The sequence below is a fragment of the Pseudophryne corroboree genome, chromosome 2, assembly GCF_028390025.1.
Source record: "Pseudophryne corroboree isolate aPseCor3 chromosome 2, aPseCor3.hap2, whole genome shotgun sequence".
Lineage (NCBI taxonomy): Eukaryota > Metazoa > Chordata > Amphibia > Anura > Myobatrachidae > Pseudophryne > Pseudophryne corroboree.
The window spans coordinates 881,984,240-882,004,320 of NC_086445.1; the positions used below are offsets into that span (position 1 = coordinate 881,984,240).

At 42.5% G+C, this 20,081-nt stretch overlaps 1 protein-coding gene across 1 annotated transcript in view; it reads right to left on the reverse strand.

Annotated features, from left to right (window-relative positions):
• Positions 1–1,846: 1,846 nt before the first annotated feature.
• LOC135051353 (solute carrier family 13 member 2-like) overlaps positions 1,847–20,081 on the reverse strand; it is a 70,446-nt gene continuing 52,211 nt past the window's right edge. The window contains exons 9-11 of the mRNA XM_063957397.1: positions 6,271–6,432; positions 4,097–4,234; positions 1,847–2,419 (exon numbers count right to left, since the gene is read on the reverse strand). Coding sequence (XP_063813467.1) covers positions 2,291–2,419; positions 4,097–4,234; positions 6,271–6,432 — 429 coding nt within the window. The 3' untranslated portion in view covers positions 1,847–2,290. The remainder of the gene's footprint in view (positions 2,420–4,096; positions 4,235–6,270; positions 6,433–20,081) is intronic.

Consider the following 20,081-nt stretch of genomic DNA (forward strand, 5'->3'; position numbering starts at 1 on the left):
ATGCTGTCACGACGATGGGTCTATTTTTATGTGGAGGCCTGGAGCTATAGCTCCATCTGCCCCATTATTAATCTGACCCTGGGGAGGGAAGTCATAGTGTGAGACACTACAGACTGAGGGGGAAATGTATCATACCTTGGAGAGAAATAAAGTGGAGATAGATAATGTACCAACAAATGAACTCCAAACTAATTTTTCAAACACAGCCTGTAACATGGCAGTTAAGAGCTGATTGGTTGGTACGTTATCTAACGCCACGTTATCACTCTCCTAGCTTTAATAACTCTCCCCATATGTCACAGAAGCCCTCAGGAAGTTGAATAATACTAAATTCTAAAGTACCAACATGAATTACAGTTCATCAACTATTGCAGACTTCACAATCTCAGAGCATTATATTTAAGGATAAGTTTGCATTCCTTTACTTTGCACATCCCATTGCTCCCACATACTACCACTTCCCTAAAATTCAAAAATCACAATCACAATACACCTGTGCATTCCATCATTTCTGGTATAGGGTCTCTATTGGCCAGTCTTTCTCACTATGTGGATCAGTGTCTTCAAATTCATGTTGTTTCTCTGATATCCCATATCAAAGATACTTCCCATTTTCTTCACTTAATAGCAAATATACAATGGAATTCTGACTATCTTTTTCTTACATGTGATGTTTTATCATTACATACACACATCCCACATGAAGGTGGCATCTGGGAAGTTGAAAATACGGGCTGATTTTGAGGTTGCAGGTAAACAGCATGAATTTACTTTACATTGTATACACTACATCCTCACATGATTATTTTCTATTTGATCACGTTTTCTATCCTCGGATCCTTGGCACTGCAATGGGGACTAGGTTCGCCCCGAGAGATGCTAATATCTATATTGTCACATTTGAGTTACAGTGCATCTGGAATAACAGCTTCGGGGATGACCTGGTCCACTATACACATTTTATAGATGATTTAATGTTTATTTGTAAAGGGTATTTATGTTCTGCTACTAGATTTGTTGAGTACCTAAATCACAATAGTTTAACTCTTATGGGACCTACACATTTGTCGATCCACCGCCGAGCTGCCCGATGGCGGATACGGCCGATGGGCGACCCGGCGGTGGGGAGGGGGGGCAGTGATGGGGGGAGTGAAGTGCAGGCAAATATGGACGAGATCATCCATATTGGCCTGCATGCAAAAGCGACGGGGTACCAGCGATGATCGTTCATCGCTGGTGCCTCCACACTGAAAGATATGAACGGTATCTCATTCATTAATGAACGAGATCATTCATATCTTTCAGTATTCTCGCCCAGTGTGTAGGGCCCATTACTTTCATGAGAACCATTCACTCCAAAACTATCAATTGTTTATGTGCATTACTCGAGATTGTGAATAACCAGATCTCTCTATCAACTTACCATAAAGAGGTTGAGTGTAACAATTTTTTGAGTATATTAGCATCCACTACAAAAAAGTGGTTGGAAAATATCCCAAAGTGACTACTGAGCAGGCTTAGATGCAATTGTACAAATACAACTACATTTATAGAACAGGTCACTTCACTTATGGATTGTTGCCTTATCCTGCTAATATATTAGATAAGGCTCTTCAGGAAACTTTAAATTGGATAGAACCTTATTATTAATTCCTAAACCTAAGATGAAAACAAATATTTATATATTTGATGATTACCTAACATTTGTATTCAAATTTAAAAAATGCTTCAAAATGAAAAAAAAATAATCAATTAAATGTTTCCAATTATCCAGTTAGATCCCATTTTACAAAATGAACTTAATGAAAAAACAATAATTCATTTATTTATGAAAAACAGCGCTCCTTTCCATCCTTTTGTCCATATATAATTAGTGGAGTGCAATATCTACTTTGTAAACAAATGTTTCCACAAATTATATTTTTCTGGTCCAGCAAGTGTACCTTTTTTTCTATTCTGACTAGGACTAGGAGGACATTTTAAACTGTGAACTGAGAATTTTGCAGAGTGAATTGTCCAAGATTTGTTCTTCGCAAAGAAATGGCTACTGAGTTGCTTTCCCTGCAAGGTTGTCTTCTGGAAAGACCATGGTTGTTTCTGTATCCAGAGCACTATGGAGACTGTAAGCTGGAATTCAATAAGTAGTCAGGTTTCTTGAGACCATTATTATCCAAGGAGGATTTCACAAAACCCGAAAAAGCCTTCCACAGTGATTTCTGGAATCTCTGCAACAATTTGCTGAATATAGGTCGCCTCCAAATGGAAATAATAATAATAATACAGTATGTTGCTATGGATTTCCTGTGGAGTTTGCCCAAGAAGGGAATGCACCCAGGTCAAACATATAAAACCCCCAGCTGTTAATGGCCAGTGTAATAACAAGTACTCCTAAGATATTCAACATAAATCCAGCTTTAGCCTGTAAAGAAGATTTAAAAAAAATGATGTAATTCATTGGATTTACGTATATGTCTCTGTATTACACATGCACTTTACTCATTGGACATACATAGACTTTTCTTTACCACTTTAGAGTCTAATCACACTTACAGTTGGGATGCAATCTATTTACTCTGCACAATAAAATCACACAGTCCAGAAAATGTGTTGTATTATTTTTATATGTATATACAGTATAACCAGGTATTCCAGTATTGTAGGGAATGCTTGGTTAAGTCAAGTGCCTTGTAAACTGAACTGTGAGTTTACCCTCTATGCCATGAGCCTGGTCTAGTATAAGGTGACATACTGTAGCCCTGAACCTATGGTAGCAAAGGTCCAGAGATAGTACCATGTTCTTATGCAGTTGGATAATGTTACATATTATAGAAAATGAACCATGGTTTCACTTTGGACTAAAGTGGTTCCAGTAATTGATTGTATTTATTTATTGTGTGTGCTGTAGGGAATAACTATGGAGAAATAGGGCTGTAAAAAGGAAAGGGGAGGAATAGGGTAGGTCCAGGGGGAGATTGGAATGAAATTCCAGACCTGCTTGGGACAAGGTTTGCAAATGTTAAAGTTTACATTTTTTTTTTTACAAATACAGAAGGTGAACCGATGCTTTATACTGTAGTTACATACCTCCCAACTGTCGCGATTTTGGTGGGATAGTACTGTTTTTCACGTTCTGTCCCATTGTCCCATCCGCGGGTCGCAGTGTCCCGCAGTGGGGGGAGAAGGTGGGAGATCCCCTCTGTCACTCGCTGCTCTGAGCAGAGCAGCATTGAATAGATGCTGTGCGCATGCGCACAGCGTCTATAACCCGACAGAGAGGGCCAGCGGGCATGGCCAACAGCTCACAAAAAGGGGGGCGTTGCTTGCAATCGTAGCACTTGTTGCGAGGCCATGCCCTGTTACCAAGAGGCTACACCCCCTTACCACCAGGCCACATGAGGTTTACATCTAGCGTGCAGGGTATCACCAAACCAACCTAGCCAAACCCTCTTCCAGGGCATTACACTAGTGAAAGATAGCAGTGGAGTGTTACAGAGTATCTGGTGTGTGAAAGCAGCTACTCAGTGTTAAGAGTGTCACAAGAGTACAAAAATGTGTGAAAAAATAAATGGATAATAAACAAACAAAAAGAGTGATATAAAATGTGAATAGAATTTATGTTAAGTGATGATGCCCTGAAGTTGCCCAGCCAGAACAGATCATGAGGCCCACGCTCCAATGCACACCCCAGCGTTTGGGCGGTGGGCTTGTTTGGGGGCACCCTTCACCCCAGAGGTGAACCCCAGAGTGTTAGGGACTTGCCCGACAAGGTGACCTGGATATTAGTGGGCAGGCCCGTATCTTTGTCCAAATATATGCTAACAACCTCTTATATGATATTTAATTGTAATATATATATTTACATTTTGACTAGAAATGATTGCATAGTGCATTTGCATCCATTTTTTTCTATGCATAGTACTATAAATCTCAGCAAGATAGCACCTCTCACTACAAGCAGTTACGGTGTGCAATCTAGAGACACTCCCCTTTATACAAGCATAAAATATAGGCCTGATATTTCCCTTGTGTAGTACCCAGAAAGCTCAGGATTTCAGCAAAGCAGAAGCTAAAGATAGGAAAGTGATGACATACTTACCATATCAACAACCTTGAGCTGCCCGTATGAAAAGGCTATGGCATTAGGTGGTGTAGCCACTGGTAACATAAATGCAAAGGAGGCAGAGAGGGTGCATGGCAGCATGATGTATAATGGGTTCCGGTGTATGGCTTTTGCCTGGGTGGTGAGAAAGGACAAATGTTATTACAGAAACAAGTGATGTTCATATCTAAAGCAGGTGTATTGTGTAATTATGCAGGATATATTCACAGGAAATATTCACAGATTGCTCACAGGCTGACAGAGCCTACTGCTGTGCTATGCTTACTTACAGAAACATCCAAACTAGGCAGGACTTTGTGGTACTATACATACAAAGCAGACCCTCCAACATGACCCACCCCACTAGGTACAAAATGCTCTGTTTCTCGACTTCCCTCTTAATTTATAATTTCCATCACCTGTGTTGAACTAGTTAAATGATAAGAAAGCTGTTTCTTCACAGGTGATTGCAATAATAAATTAAGATGGAAGTCCAGAAACAGAGCATTTTGTACCTAGTGGGGCGGGTCATGTTGGAGGGTATGACAAAGATGTTTCTGAAGCTGTAGCTCACTTATATGAAACCTGTAAGTCTAGCGTACAGATGCATCCAGAGTAAAAATGCAGCCGTTAAAATCATCATCAATTCTGACACTTGTGCTTCGCTTACTGGATATACAAAGTTACGCCTTGTAAAACTAACCTATGAACATCCTTGACCAGCCTCTTCAAGCTCAAGGGGCCGTGAGTACAAGATACTTTCAGCTCAAATATCCAGACAAGCTGGGCACATACACTATGCAACTCATTTCAAGTCACATTTTTACAAAGCCCAAACAGATTTATGTTTACTGTAACTCTAAATCAGGCCCAATCTGTTTTGTGTAATACACATAAAATCCTTAATAAAACGGTAATTTAATAACTATCATCAAAGTACGACCAATATAATATTTGAAAACATATAACATTTAGATAGACTCACTTAAATATTGAAAATAAAAAAAGACCTTCAGATACAGTGTACCTTACCATGGATGTAGCTGTAGTGGATGCAAGGGGTGCCATTGCTTTGGGACACAGAGGCTTAGGGGTCACCGTACCCAAGTGATGGGGTCTATTTACTAAGCTTTGGATGGAGATAAAGTGGATGGAGATAAAGTACCAGCCAACCAGCTCCTAACTGTCATTTTATAAACCCAGCCTGTGACATGGCCGTTAGTAGCTGATTGGTTGGGACTTTAACTCCACCCACATTATCTCCATCCAAGGCTAAGTAAATAGACCCCACAGTTGCATACTAATGTTCCGGATTAGCATGGCAAACATTTGTGTCTGACTCGTTGCCCAGCCTAAACCGAGTTTTCCATTTTCAGTCAGAGGACTGTGTAATTGATGTTATTTAATTATTTATTAACAGTTTCTTATATAGCGCAGCATAATGGTAAGGGGGTGCTACAATGTGGCATAATCTCAACTGGGCACTGTACAGTGCTCTCCAGTTCAGATTATGCCACATTACAGTGCCCTAATCTGTCCTGTTTATTGTAGTGTGGTATAATATGAACTGAAGGGAATTATAATGTTACATAATATGAACTAAGGCACTGCAATTGGGCACAATATGGAGTGAAGGCACTATAGTGAGGCATAATATGTACACTGTGCACTGTAATGTGGCATAATATGAACTGGGGACACTATGTCATGTGAATTTGGGTACTGTGTCACGTCATGTGTACTGGCGGACTTATAATATAACAAAATGTGAACTAAAGCACCATTATGGTTCACAAAATAAACCATGGAACTAATGTGGGGTATAACATTAACTAGGGCACTATTATGGTTCAGAAAATGAACAAGGGCGCTATTATGGAGCATAAAATTAACAACTGCTGTTGAGAAAGGTCTCTCTAGAAGTATTGGGGCATTGGATCTTCAAAATGATACTATGGGGACCACAAGGTTCTGGCTGCGGCCCTATACATTAGTTAATATGTCTGGAAATGCTAAGTGTACCACGCATGATAATGGCATATGTCATAGAGCCGTAGTTTGAAGTATCGTGCCAATTCATTTCATAGTCCTACTTATATCTAGAATCCTCATTCAATACTCTGGAACAAGTGTCAGTTATGTGACTTTATATGGTGTTACCAATCACTCACCATAGATGCCAGGATGGGTAGGAAAAGCGTAGTAGTGGCAACATTACTGGTACATTCTGTGAACGTAGCGACAAGCAAGCAAAGCACCAAGACTATAGCTGCAGGGGGTATACTCTCCAGGGGAGTCAGTTTCTCTCCAAGCCATCTTGATAGTCCAGATTCCTTGTAGATATGAAAAAGTATATATTTATAGTATATATTTATAGTTTCCTACCATCAAAGAAATTCTAATTCCATAAAAAGTCATGTTTGATTTGTGACTGTAGTCTGCATTCATTCTAGTTCTAACAATAATTATGAGCACAAACGTGGCACTAAAGGCGAGTATTAATATTGTGTAAATAAAACTAAATTATATAGATTCAGAATTTAAACATGTATATACTCTGTGCACAAGCAGTAACCCAATAAAGGGCTTAATTCAAGGTTGATTGCAAAACAACATTTTATTACTATCCTGTTTCTTATTATATAAGGCACCCTTTTGCATATTGTATTGTTCTTATATTACCTAACCCCACACAAAGCCATTTAAACTGTTCTTTTACTTTCAACATTTTGGGCCTAATTCAAGGTTGATTGCAAACCAACATTTTCCTCTAATGGGCAAAACCATGTGCACTGCAGGTGGGGCAGATATAACATGTGCAGAGCGAGTTAGATTTGGGTGCGTTATATTGTTTCTGTGCAGGTTAAGTACTGCCTGCTTTATTTTTTACACTTTTTTACACCACTCAAATCTAACTCTCTTTGCACATGTTATATCTGCCTCCCCTGCAGGGTAGATTGTAGCACATTGCAACGATTAGCTATGACCAAATGTATGAATACAAAGGATTTCCAGAAGACACATGTGCCAGCAACCTAACACAAAAGCCCTCACACTGACCGTCGAGTTCTTGAGGGGTCTGGCCCCTGGACCAATGGAAGAAGATGAAACCCACTGTTGTTTACACCCATTATTTTACTGTATAAAGGGACTCAGATTCCAGGCAGCTCTCTGTGATACATTCTCATACATTCACACACACGCACACACACACACTCACTCGCTCACTTACACACACACACACACACACACACACACACACACACACACCATTATCAGAAGTCTCCTACCTGAAGACTGGCTGCCTGGGACCAGAGAAACTAAGAGTATATATATTGGCTGTAACTGATTCTTTTGTAACTACAACTGCTTCTTGTGTAATTGTAACTTTGTAACCTAAATATATTATAACTGAATGATATACTATACATATGTTATATTGTATGCATATCCTTTTAATATTATATATATATATATATATCTCTGAGCGTTGGACCTCAGCCTACAATGTGTGCGACTGCTTGCTTTCTCCTAAGGGATATAATCTTTTATCGTATATGGTAATAAAATGCGCCATGCGTCCGCATCATATATTAACGCTGGCATTATAAATATTTATTAGAAAAATAATTGAACTTTACAGTTGGGGGCTCGCAGCTGCGATATCACGTACTTGGGTACTGTAAGGGCTTGTAACGGCACATTGTAAGGGCTTGTATTTTAAAGTGTTGCTTGGATTTGTAAGTGTATGTGAGTTGGTAACAGCAAAAGCAGGAGCTGGAAGCCGAGTGAAAAGGAGGTGCAGTGAGCTGGAACAACTGCAACTGCTAAGTGGAGTATTGGTGCCACATGAGAGGTCCCACTCAGAGGGGGCACTGGAGTACTACAGCTGCATAAAAGTGAAGGACCAAGAACCGCACAAAGATAGATAAGTATAAGCCAGCTTAATTATTGTATAAGTGAGATTGTTTGTCTTCTAACAGGGAGAGTAACAGGGAGTTAGACCTTACAAACAATATGGGAGGGGCTGTGATTGGGGACCTCACTCAGTGCATGTTGTGCAAGATGTATGCACACCTGGAGCTATGAGCCCAGTTTGATTACATCTGCACGAGGTGTGTGCGAACAGTTGCCCTGGAAGCCCAGGTAACTGATCTAGAGCAAACCATTACGCGACTGAGGGAGATTCACAATCTCAAGCAAAGTTTAGACAGAACGGTGGAGGAGTTGCGGGAGGGGTCACTGGTAGAAGAGGATGATGATCAGGTAGCCAGCTGGGTCACAGTTAGAAGGAAGAAAAAGAGGGGGAGGCTCGACATCTCCGAACTATCAAACCTGAACAAATTTGCCCGACTGGTCGAGGAATCGGAGGATGATAGTGAAGAAATTACGGTGCCGGAGGAGACTGCTCCCTCTAGCATCCAGAGGAGCGGTCCCTCTGGCGCAGTTGGGATAAAAGATAGTGAGGTAACTAGTCAGATGGTGGTGGTAGGGGATTCAATCATCAGGAAGGCAGATAGGGCAATCTGCTACCGGGACCGTGATCGCCATACAGTCTGTTGTCTCCCGGGTGCTCGGGTACGGCACATCGTGGAACGGGTAGATAGATTGTTGGGAGGGGCTGGGAAAGACCTGTCGGTCTTGGTGCACGTTGGCACCAATGACAAAGTCAGCGGAAGGTGGGATGTCCTTAAGAAAGACTATAGGGACTAAGGAAAGAAACTTAAGGCAAGGACATCTAAGATAATATTCTCCGAAATATTACCCGTGCCACGCGCTAGTCCAGGGAGGCAGAGGGAGATTAGGGAGGTAAATGTGTGGCTTAGGAATTGGTGCAGGAAAGAGGGGTTTGTGTTCCTGGAACACTGGGTGGACTTCTCAGTCAGGCGCCATCTCTTTTGTCGTGACAGATTGCACCTGACTGAGGAGGGGGCAGCGGTGCTGGGGGGAAGGATGGTTAGAAGGTTGGAGGAGATTTTAAACTAGGAGCCTGGGGGGAGGGTGTAGCTAGAAACTACGGGTCATGCAGTGAGAATAGTGGGGATGGCAGTAGTAAACGAAATGGGGGAGAAGTTGGGGGAGGGTAAGAGCAGGCGGTAAGGTTACTAACATGGGTACTAAAAGAGATTTTACCAAAGCACAAACCAATGATGATTACAGGTCATCATTGCTACATAACGCAAGGGAAAATACTTATCTTAGTTTTATGTATGTAAACGCTAGAAGCATTACTGGTAAAAAGGGCGAACTAGAAATACTTGCAGCAAGCAAACAGTATGATATTATAGGCATTACTGAAACTTGGTGAGACGAATCTCATGATTGGACAGTCAATCTAGAGGGCTATACACTGTTTAGGAGAGACAGACTAAATAAAAAGGGTGGAGGGGTGTGTCTTTACGTAAAGCCGTTTTTAAAACCTGATATACGGGAAGATATTCAGGAGGGGACTGTAGACACTGTCGAGACATTATGGGTAGAAATTGCATGCGGGGGAAAAAGGAATAAAAAAGTTAGTATTGGGTGTATGCTATAGGCCACCTGGTATCAACGTATCTGATGAGGAACTGTTACTAAAGCAAATTGAAAGAGCAGCAGGAGTAGGAGACATAGTAGTGATGGGAGATTTTAACTATCCAGAGATAAACTGGAAAAACGATTCATGTGATACTGCTAGGGGCAATATATTTTTAAACAAACTTAATGATAACTACTTAGTTCAACTAATTGAGGAACCAACTAGGTACAATGCAATCTTAGACCTGGTATTAACAAACAATGGGGATTTGGTATCAGGTATTATAGTAGGGGAACCCATAGGAAACAGCGACCACAATATGGTCACATTCAATATCAGTTTTCATAGACAGCCCTATACTGTCTCAACTAGGATTCTAAACTTTATCAAAGCGAATTTTGAAAAAATGAGGGTATTTTTCATGGATATTGAATGGGAAGGTTTGTTTTTAAGAAAAAATACTACGGAGAAATGGGAGGTACTAAAATTCCTGCTAGCTAAAAATACACTCAAATTTATTCCTACGAGCAGCAAAAAAAGGAATAAAAATCATAAACCGATGTGGCTTAACAAAAAGATAAAGGAATTTATGGGCAAGAAAAGGCGAGCATTTAAAAAATACAAATCTGACGGGGAAGCAGAGTCATATCAGCACTATAAGGAATGTAACAAAATTTGCAAAAAGGAAAGTAGAAACTGAAAAACTAGTAGCAAAGGAAAGCGAAGCGAATCCCAAAAAATTCTTTACATTTTTAAATTTTAAATACATTAATAGCAAGAGATTAAAGAAGGAGAGTATAGGCCCGTTAAAAGACAAGTTGGGAGTCTTAAGCAAAAATGATAATGACATAGCGGACACACTAAATGAGTTTTTTTCAACAGTATTTACTAGAGAGGACCCAATTCAGGGACTAACACATAATCTCAATAATGAGAATATCCCACTGATAGGTACTTATTTAAGCGAGGAAGTAGTCTGTGACCGATTAAAACATTTAAAGATTAATAAGTCACCAGGTCCAGATGGTATTCACCCAAGGGTTCTAATGGAGCTTCACTCTGAACTTACAAAACCGCTATTTTTGATCTTTAAGGATTCAATAATATCAGGTATGGTTCCCAAAGACTGGTGTATAGCGGAAGTAGTGCCTATATTCAAAAAGGGAAGTAAAGTTGAACCAGGTAATTATAGACCAGTTAGTCTTACATCTATAGTGGAGAAAGTATTGGAAGGTATTCTAAGAGATAGTATTCTGAAGTTCTTTGAAGTCAATAAGGTCATTAAAAGGAATCAACATGGGTTTATGAAGGACAGATCCTGTCAAACCAACTTACTTGGTTTTTATGAAACAGTAGACGCAAACCTAGATCATGGTAAAGAGGTGGATGTAATCTTTTTAGATTTTGCCAAAGCATTCGACACTGTACCACACATGAGACTTATCTACAAGCTACAAGAATCAGGGCTAGGAAGCACAATATGCACTTGGGTCAAAAACTGGTTAGATAATAGGGAGCAGCGTGTTGTGGTTAATGGATCTTTTTCAACTTGGACTGAAGTGCTAAGTGGTGTGCCGCAAGGCTCACTATTAGGACCGCTATTGTTCAATAGTTTCATTAACGACCTAACAGAAGGTCTAGTGAGCATGGTGTCAATTTTTGCAGATGATACCAAATTGTGTAAAGTTATAAATGCGGAGGGGTATGCTGAGTCGCTTCAAAATGACTTAATTAAATTAGAAGCTTGGGCAGTGAAATGGAGAATGCGCTTCAATCCAGACAAGTGTAAGGTAATGCACTGTGGTAACAAGAACAAAAATAACACCTACCTACTAAATGGGGTAAAATTAGGGGATTCTGTACTGGAAAAGGACTTAGGTGTCCTCATAGATAGCAAACTAAGCAATAGTACCCAAAGTAGGACTGCAGCAAAGAAGGCTAATAAGATATTAGCATGCATAAAACGGGGAATTTATGCTAGGGACGAGAGTGTTATTCTCCCGTTATATAAATCACTTGTGAGGCCACACCTTGAATACTGTGTACAATTCAGGGCACCTTACTACAAAAAGGATATCCTGGAGCTAGAAAAGGTTCAAAGGTGGGCGACCAAATAATTAAGGGTATGGAAACGCTGGAATATGAGGAAAGGCTTGCAAGACTAGGCATGTTTACACTGGAAAAGAGGAGATTAAGAGGGGATATGATCAACATTTACAAATATATAAGGGGACAATATACAGATCTTGCGCAGGACCTTTTTTTTGGTTAGATCAACACGGAGAACTCATGGACACTCGCTCAGGTTAGAGGAGAGGAGATTCCGCACAATACGGCGTAAAGGCTTTTTTACGGTAAGGACGATACGTGTTTGGAATTCCCTGCCTGAGGGAGTTGTAATGGCCGACTCAGTCAACACCTTTAAGAATGGGTTAGATAAATTCCTAATGGATAAGGATATCCAGGGTTACGGGGCATAGTCACTCACTATGGTTATTATAAAAAAGAGGGGTAAAACGTAACGGCAGTCATCAACTTCAGTCAAAATTTTATACAAAATAATCGTGCATAGGAGACCACAAATAGGTTGAACTCGATGGACAATTGTCTTTTTTCAACCTCAGATACTATGTTACTATGTTACTATGTTAATGATGCGCAGTACAGACACACTGTGGTCTACCAGCTAAGGATGGACGCATCTAGATGCTGCTGAACTGCATGCCGTTTGTGTTATCAGTAAGGCGCTGATATGAATCAAGGGACAATATATTTCTTTGTTGCGTGAGTGTGAAAAAAACGCACAATATTTGAAATGTTACAGCATATTTTTATTGTTGCTAAACGAGGTTCAATAAGTCATATTGTGTTTGAATCAGATTGGATTGTTTATCTGTTAAGTAAATTTAAAGAGCGTTTAAAAGTTGGTGCATAGTATGGATATAGCTGTGTTAGCATGCTGCGGCCTATTCGCATACTGCTAACACAGGCCTGAAGTAACAAACTTCCGGTGCTTGTATAATTTGGGATTTCTTTTGTGACAAGAGAGCTAGTGTTTGTATCCTGGCCGCATGGTGTGATCACCATTTTGTCCATTTTGTCCATGAAAACCTCGCCTGCACCCATGCCCTGGTGATCTAGTGGGATCGCCTGTACTGCCACAGTGTCCACCGCCAGCGCGTGCGGCCCGCCTCCCACTGACGTGCCGGATCGCGATAAAGACCAGGTCCCGCAAGCAGGACCTACTCACCACCTCCCGAAGCGCGGCCACGCGATCCCGGAGAGCCTTCGTCGTGTGTGCCTGACGTGAAGAAAACCGGAGCCTCCTGCTGTAGTTACCCGGCAACCAGGGCTCGGGAGTGTACAGCGCCGCTGGGGAGAGCTGGAGCTGCAGCAGTGAATGTCTTCTGACATTTACCACCGCTGCTGCCCTTGTAATCTTCACTTTTTTCTTTAAAAAAAAACTCTTCTTAGGGCTGCCTGGAGCAGCCCCTCTGTTATGTGCCTGCTTACTGCATCACCAACTACAAAACTGAGCTCCTGTGCAGGGAGGCGGGGTTATAGAGGAGGCGACGCTGTGCATTCTGGGAACAGTCAAAACTTTGAGCCTGTTGGTGCCTCGGATCAAGATCCTACTCTACATCCCAATGTCTATCCTTGTGGAGCCCAGTGTACCCCACAGCAGAAACAGTGCTCTCACAGTTGCTATGAGACACCTTTGGTATCTGTCAGAAACAAACGTAGGATTGGCTTTTTTGGACGAGCGTATTACTCAGGCTGAGAAGGAAAAGATGAATGAAAATTTAGAAACCAAACCTGCAAAGAAAAATATATATACATACATACTAGGGTGTTTCATTTTGTAAGGCAAAAAATAAAATGTTAAATTTTTGCAGACTTTGTTTATGCCCCGAGTCTTAGTGATGTAAAATATATATTTGCCAATTTTCAATAATATTGGATAATATTTAGAGGTTGCACACTTTGATCAGTTTTGTAAAAGTAGGCAAAAAATAAGATTTTTCAATGTTAATTACTTTTATTGGGAAAACTACATATCACAAACTTAAAATAATACTAAAACTAGACACTAAGATTAATAGGTAGTATGATAGGCAAAAAATGTGTTATATTAATCAACTTTGAACGATGCAATCCCTTCTTTTGTTCGCTTGGTGACGACTTTTCTGTGATGCTCGACTACTCTCAACAATAATTGTTTTTGTTGTTCGTCCCTGACCAATTCGTTAAACTTTTTTATCAGAGCAATTCCTCTTTCTGCGGTATCATTGACCACCTTAAGAGCGTTCACATGGCTTCTTAGAGAATCACTGCAGTATTCTGTCACGTCGTGGATCCCAAACAATTCAAAGAACGTCTTTGTTTTATTAGTAACGAAATGGCTCAGGTCTTTTCTTTCAAAAACTAGGTTTTTACCCTCTAATCGTTTCATTTCCTATATATTAGAGATGAGCGGGTTCGGTTTCTTTGAATCCGAACCCGCACGAACTTCACTTTTTTTTTCACGGGTCCGAGCGACTCGGATCTTCCCGCCTTGCTCGGTTAACCCGAGCGCACCCGAACGTCATCATGACGCTGTCGGATTCTCGCGAGACTCGGATTCTATATAAGGAGCCGCGCGTCGCCGCCATTTTCACACGTGCATTGAGATTGATAGGGAGAGGACGTGGCTGGCGTCCTCTCCATTTAGATTAGATTTAGAAGAGAGAGAGAGAGAGATATTGCTGTGATACTGTAGATTAGAAGAGAGTGCAGACAGAGTTTAGTGACTGACGACCACAGTGACCAGTGACCACCAGAGACAGTGCAGTTGTTTGTTTTATTTAATATATCCGTTCTCTGCCTGAAAAAAACGATACACAGTCACACAGTGACTCAGTCTGTGTGCACTGCTCAGCCCAGTGTGCTGCACATCAATGTATTGTATATAAAGCTTATAATTGTGGGGGAGACTGGGGAGCACTGCAGGTTGTTATAGCAGGAGCCAGGAGTACATGATAAATAATATTATATTAAAATTAAACAGTGCACACTTTTGCTGCAGGAGTGCCACTGCCAGTGTGACTAGTGGTGACCAGTGCCTGACCACCAGTATATTAGTAGTATTGTATACTATCTCTTTATCAACCAGTCTATATTAGCAGCAGACACAGTACAGTGCGGTAGTTCACGGCTGTGGCTACCTCTGTGTCGGCACTCGGCAGGCAGTCCGTCCATCCATAATTGTATTATAATATATACCACCTAACCGTGGTTTTTTTTTCATTCTTTATACCGTCGTCATACTAGTTGTTGTTACGAGTATACTACTATCTCTTTATCAACCAGTGTACAGTGCGGTAGTTCACGGCTGTGGCTACCTCTGTGTCGGCACTCGGCAGGCAGTCCGTCCATCCATAATTGTATTATAATATATACCACCTAACCGTGGTTTTTTTTTCATTCTTTATACCGTCGTCATACTAGTTGTTACGAGTATACTACTATCTCTTTATCAACCAGTGTACAGTGCGGTAGTTCACGGCTGTGGCTACCTCTGTGTCGGCACTCGGCAGGCAGTCCGTCCAACCATAATTGTATTATAATATATACCACCTAACCGTGGTTTTTTTTTCATTCTTTATACCGTCGTCATACTAGTTGTTACGAGTATACTACTATCTCTTTATCAACCAGTGTACAGTGCGGTAGTTCACGGCTGTGGCTACCTCTGTGTCGGCACTCGGCAGGCAGTCCGTCCAACCATAATTGTATTATATACCACCTAACCGTGGTTTTTTTTTCATTCTTTATACCGTCGTCATACTAGTTGTTACGAGTATACTACTATCTCTTTATCAACCAGTGTACAGTGCGGTAGTTCACGGCTGTGGCTACCTCTGTGTCGGCACTCGGCAGGCAGTCCGTCCAACCATAATTGTATTATAATATATACCACCTAACCGTGGTTTTTTTTTCATTCTTTATACCGTCGTCATACTAGTTGTTACGAGTATACTACTATCTCTTTATCAACCAGTGTACAGTGCGGTAGTTCACGGCTGTGGCTACCTCTGTGTCGGCACTCGGCAGGCAGTCCGTCCATCCATAATTGTATTATAATATATACCACCTAACCGTGGTTTTTTTTTCATTCTTTATACCGTCGTCATACTAGTTGTTACGAGTATACTACTATCTCTTTATCAACCAGTGTACAGTGCGGTAGTTCACGGCTGTGGCTACCTCTGTGTCGGCACTCGGCAGGCAGTCCGTCCAACCATAATTGTATTATATACCACCTAACCGTGGTTTTTTTTTCATTCTTTATACCGTCGTCATACTAGTTGTTACGAGTATACTACTATCTCTTTATCAACCAGTGTACAGTGCGGTAGTTCACGGCTGTGGCTACCTCTGTGTCGGCACTCGGCAGGCAGTCCGTCCAACCATAATTGTATTATAATATATACCACCTAACCGTGGTTTTTTTTTCATTCTTTATACCGTCGTCATACTAGTTGTTACGAGTATACTACTATCTCTTTATCAACCAGTGTACAGTGCGGTAGTTCACGGCTGTGGCTACCTCTGTGTCGGCACTCGGCAGGCAGTCCGTCCAACCATAATTGTATTATAATATATACCACCTAACCGTGGTTTTTTTTTCATTCTTTATACCGTCGTCATACTAGTTGTTACGAGTATACTACTATCTCTTTATCAACCAGTGTACAGTGCGGTAGTTCACGGCTGTGGCTACCTCTGTGTCGGCACTCGGCAGGCAGTCCGTCCATCCATAATTGTATTATATACCACCTAACCGTGGTTTTTTTATACCACCTAACCGTGGCAGTCCGTCCATAATTGTATACTAGTATCCAATCCATCCATCTCCATTGTTTACCTGAGGTGCCTTTTAGTTCTGCCTATAAAATATGGAGAACAAAAAAGTTGAGGTTCCAAAATTAGGGAAAGATCAAGATCCACTTCCACCTCGTGCTGAAGCTGCTGCCACTAGTCATGGCCGAGACGATGAAATGCCAGCAACGTCGTCTGCCAAGGCCGATGCCCAATGTCATAGTACAGAGCATGTCAAATCCAAAACACCAAATATCAGAAAAAAAAGGACTCCAAAACCTAAAATAAAATTGTCGGAGGAGAAGCGTAAACTTGCCAATATGCCATTTACCACACGGAGTGGCAAGGAACGGCTGAGGCCCTGGCCTATGTTCATGGCTAGTGGTTCAGCTTCACATGAGGATGGAAGCACTCAGCCTCTCGCTAGAAAACTGAAAAGACTCAAGCTGGCAAAAGCACCGCAAAGAACTGTGCGTTCTTTGAAATCCCAAATCCACAAGGAGAGTCCAATTGTGTCGTTTGCGATGACTGACCTTCCCAACACTGGACGTGAAGAGCATGCGCCTTCCACTATTTGCATGCCCCCTGCAAGTGCTGGAAGGAGCACCCGCAGTCCAGTTCCTGATAGTCAGATTGAAGATGTCAGTGTTGAAGTACACCAGGATGAGGAGGATATGGGTGTTGCTGGCGCTGGGGAGGAAATTGACCAGGAGGATTCTGATGGTGAGGTGGTTTGTTTAAGTCAGGCACCCGGGGAGACACCTGTTTTGTCCGTGGGAGGAATATGGCCGTTGACATGCCAGGTGAAAATACCAAAAAAATCAGCTCTTCGGTGTGGAGGTATTTCACCAGAAATGCGGACAACAGGTGTCAAGCCGTGTGTTCCCTTTGTCAAGCTGTAATAAGTAGGGGTAAGGACGTTAACCACCTCGGAACATCCTCCCTTATACGTCACCTGCAGCGCATTCATAATAAGTCAGTGACAAGTTCAAAAACTTTGGGTGACAGCGGAAGCAGTCCACTGACCAGTAAATCCCTTCCTCTTGTAACCAAGCTCACGCAAACCACCCCACCAACTCCCTCAGTGTCAATTTCCTCCTTCCCCAGGAATGCCAATAGTCCTGCAGGCCATGTCACTGGCAAGTCTGACGAGTCCTCTCCTGCCTGGGATTCCTCCGATGCATCCTTGCGTGTAACGCCTACTGCTGCTGGCGCTGCTGTTGTTGCCGCTGGGAGTCGATGGTCATCCCAGAGGGGAAGTCGTAAGCCCACTTGTACTACTTCCAGTAAGCAATTGACTGTTCAACAGTCCTTTGCGAGGAAGATGAAATATCACAGCAGTCATCCTACTGCAAAGCGGATAACTGAGTCCTTGACAACTATGTTGGTGTTAGACGTGCGTCCGGTATCCGCCGTTAGTTCACAGGGAACTAGACAATTTATTGAGGCAGTGTGCCCCCGTTACCAAATACCATCTAGGTTCCACTTCTCTAGGCAGGCGATACCGAGAATGTACACGGACGTCAGAAAAAGACTCACCAGTGTCCTAAAAAATGCAGTTGTACCCAATGTCCACTTAACCACGGACATGTGGACAAGTGGAGCAGGGCAGGGTCAGGACTATATGACTGTGACAGCCCACTGGGTAGATGTATGGACTCCCGCCGCAAGAACAGCAGCGGCGGCACCAGTAGCAGCATCTCGCAAACGCCAACTCTTTCCTAGGCAGGCTACGCTTTGTATCACCGCTTTCCAGAATACGCACACAGCTGAAAACCTCTTACGGTAACTGAGGAAGATCATCGCGGAATGGCTTACCCCAATTGGACTCTCCTGTGGATTTGTGGCATCGGACAACGCCAGCAATATTGTGTGTGCATTAAATATGGGCAAATTCCAGCACGTCCCATGTTTTGCACATACCTTGAATTTGGTGGTGCAGAATTTTTTAAAAAACGACAGGGGCGTGCAAGAGATGCTGTCGGTGGCCAGAAAAATTGCGGGACACTTTCGGCGTACAGGCACCACGTACAGAAGACTGGAGCACCACCAAAAACTACTGAACCTGCCCTGCCATCATCTGAAGCAAGAAGTGGTAACGAGGTGGAATTCAACCCTCTATATGCTTCAGAGGTTGGAGGAGCAGCAAAAGGCCATTCAAGCCTATACAATTGAGCACGATATAGGAGATGGAATGCACCTGTCTCAAGTGCAGTGGAGAATGATTTCAACGTTGTGCAAGGTTCTGATGCCCTTTGAACTTGCCACACGTGAAGTCAGTTCAGACACTGCCAGCCTGAGTCAGGTCATTCCCCTCATCAGGCTTTTGCAGAAGAAGCTGGAGGCATTGAAGAAGGAGCTAACACGGAGCGATTCCGCTAGGCATGTGGGACTTGTGGATGCAGCCCTTAATTCGCTTAACAAGGATTCACGGGTGGTCAATCTGTTGAAATCAGAGCACTACATTTTGGCCACCGTGCTCGATCCTAGATTTAAAGCCTACCTTGGATCTCTCTTTCCGGCAGACACAGGTCTGCTGGGGTTGAAAGACCTGCTGGTGACAAAATTGTCAAGTCAAGCGGAACGCGACCTGTCAACATCTCCTCCTTCACATTCTCCCGCAACTGGGGGTGCGAGGAAAAGGCTCAGAATTCCGAGCCCACCCGCTGGCGGTGATGCAGGGCAGTCTGGAGCGACTGCTGATGCTGACATCTGGTCCGGACTGAAGGACCTGACAACGATTACGGACATGTCGTCTACTGTCACTGCATATGATTCTCTCAACATTGATAGAATGGTGGAGGATTATATGAGTGACCGCATCCAAGTAGGCACGTCACACAGTCCGTACTTATACTGGCAGGAAAAAGAGGCAATTTGGAGGCCCTTGCACAAACTGGCTTTATTCTACCTAAGTTGCCCTCCCACAAGTGTGTACTCCGAAAGAGTGTTTAGTGCCGCCGCTCACCTTGTCAGCAATCGGCGTACGAGGTTACATCCAGAAAATGTGGAGAAGATGATGTTCATTAAAATGAATTATAATCAATTCCTCCGCGGAGACATTGACCAGCAGCAATTGCCTCCACAAAGTACACAGGGAGCTGAGATGGTGGATTCCAGTGGGGACGAATTGATAATCTGTGAGGAGGGGGATGTACACGGTGATATATCGGAGGGTGAAGATGAGGTGGACATCTTGCCTCTGTAGAGCCAGTTTGTGCAAGGAGAGATTAATTGCTTCTTTTTTGGGGGGGGTCCAAACCAACCCGTCATATCAGTCACAGTCGTGTGGCAGACCCTGTCACTGAAATGATGGGTTGGTTAAAGTGTGCATGTCCTGTTTTGTTTATACAACATAAGGGTGGGTGGGAGGGCCCAAGGATAATTCCATCTTGCACCTCTTTTTTCTTTTCTTTTTCTTTGCATCATGTGCTGATTGGGGAGGGTTTTTTGGAAGGGACATCCTGCGTGACACTGCAGTGCCACTCCTAGATGGGCCCGGTGTTTGTGTCGGCCACTAGGGTCGCTAATCTTACTCACACAGCTACCTCATTGCGCCTCTTTTTTTCTTTGCGTCATGTGCTGTTTGGGGAGGGTTTTTTG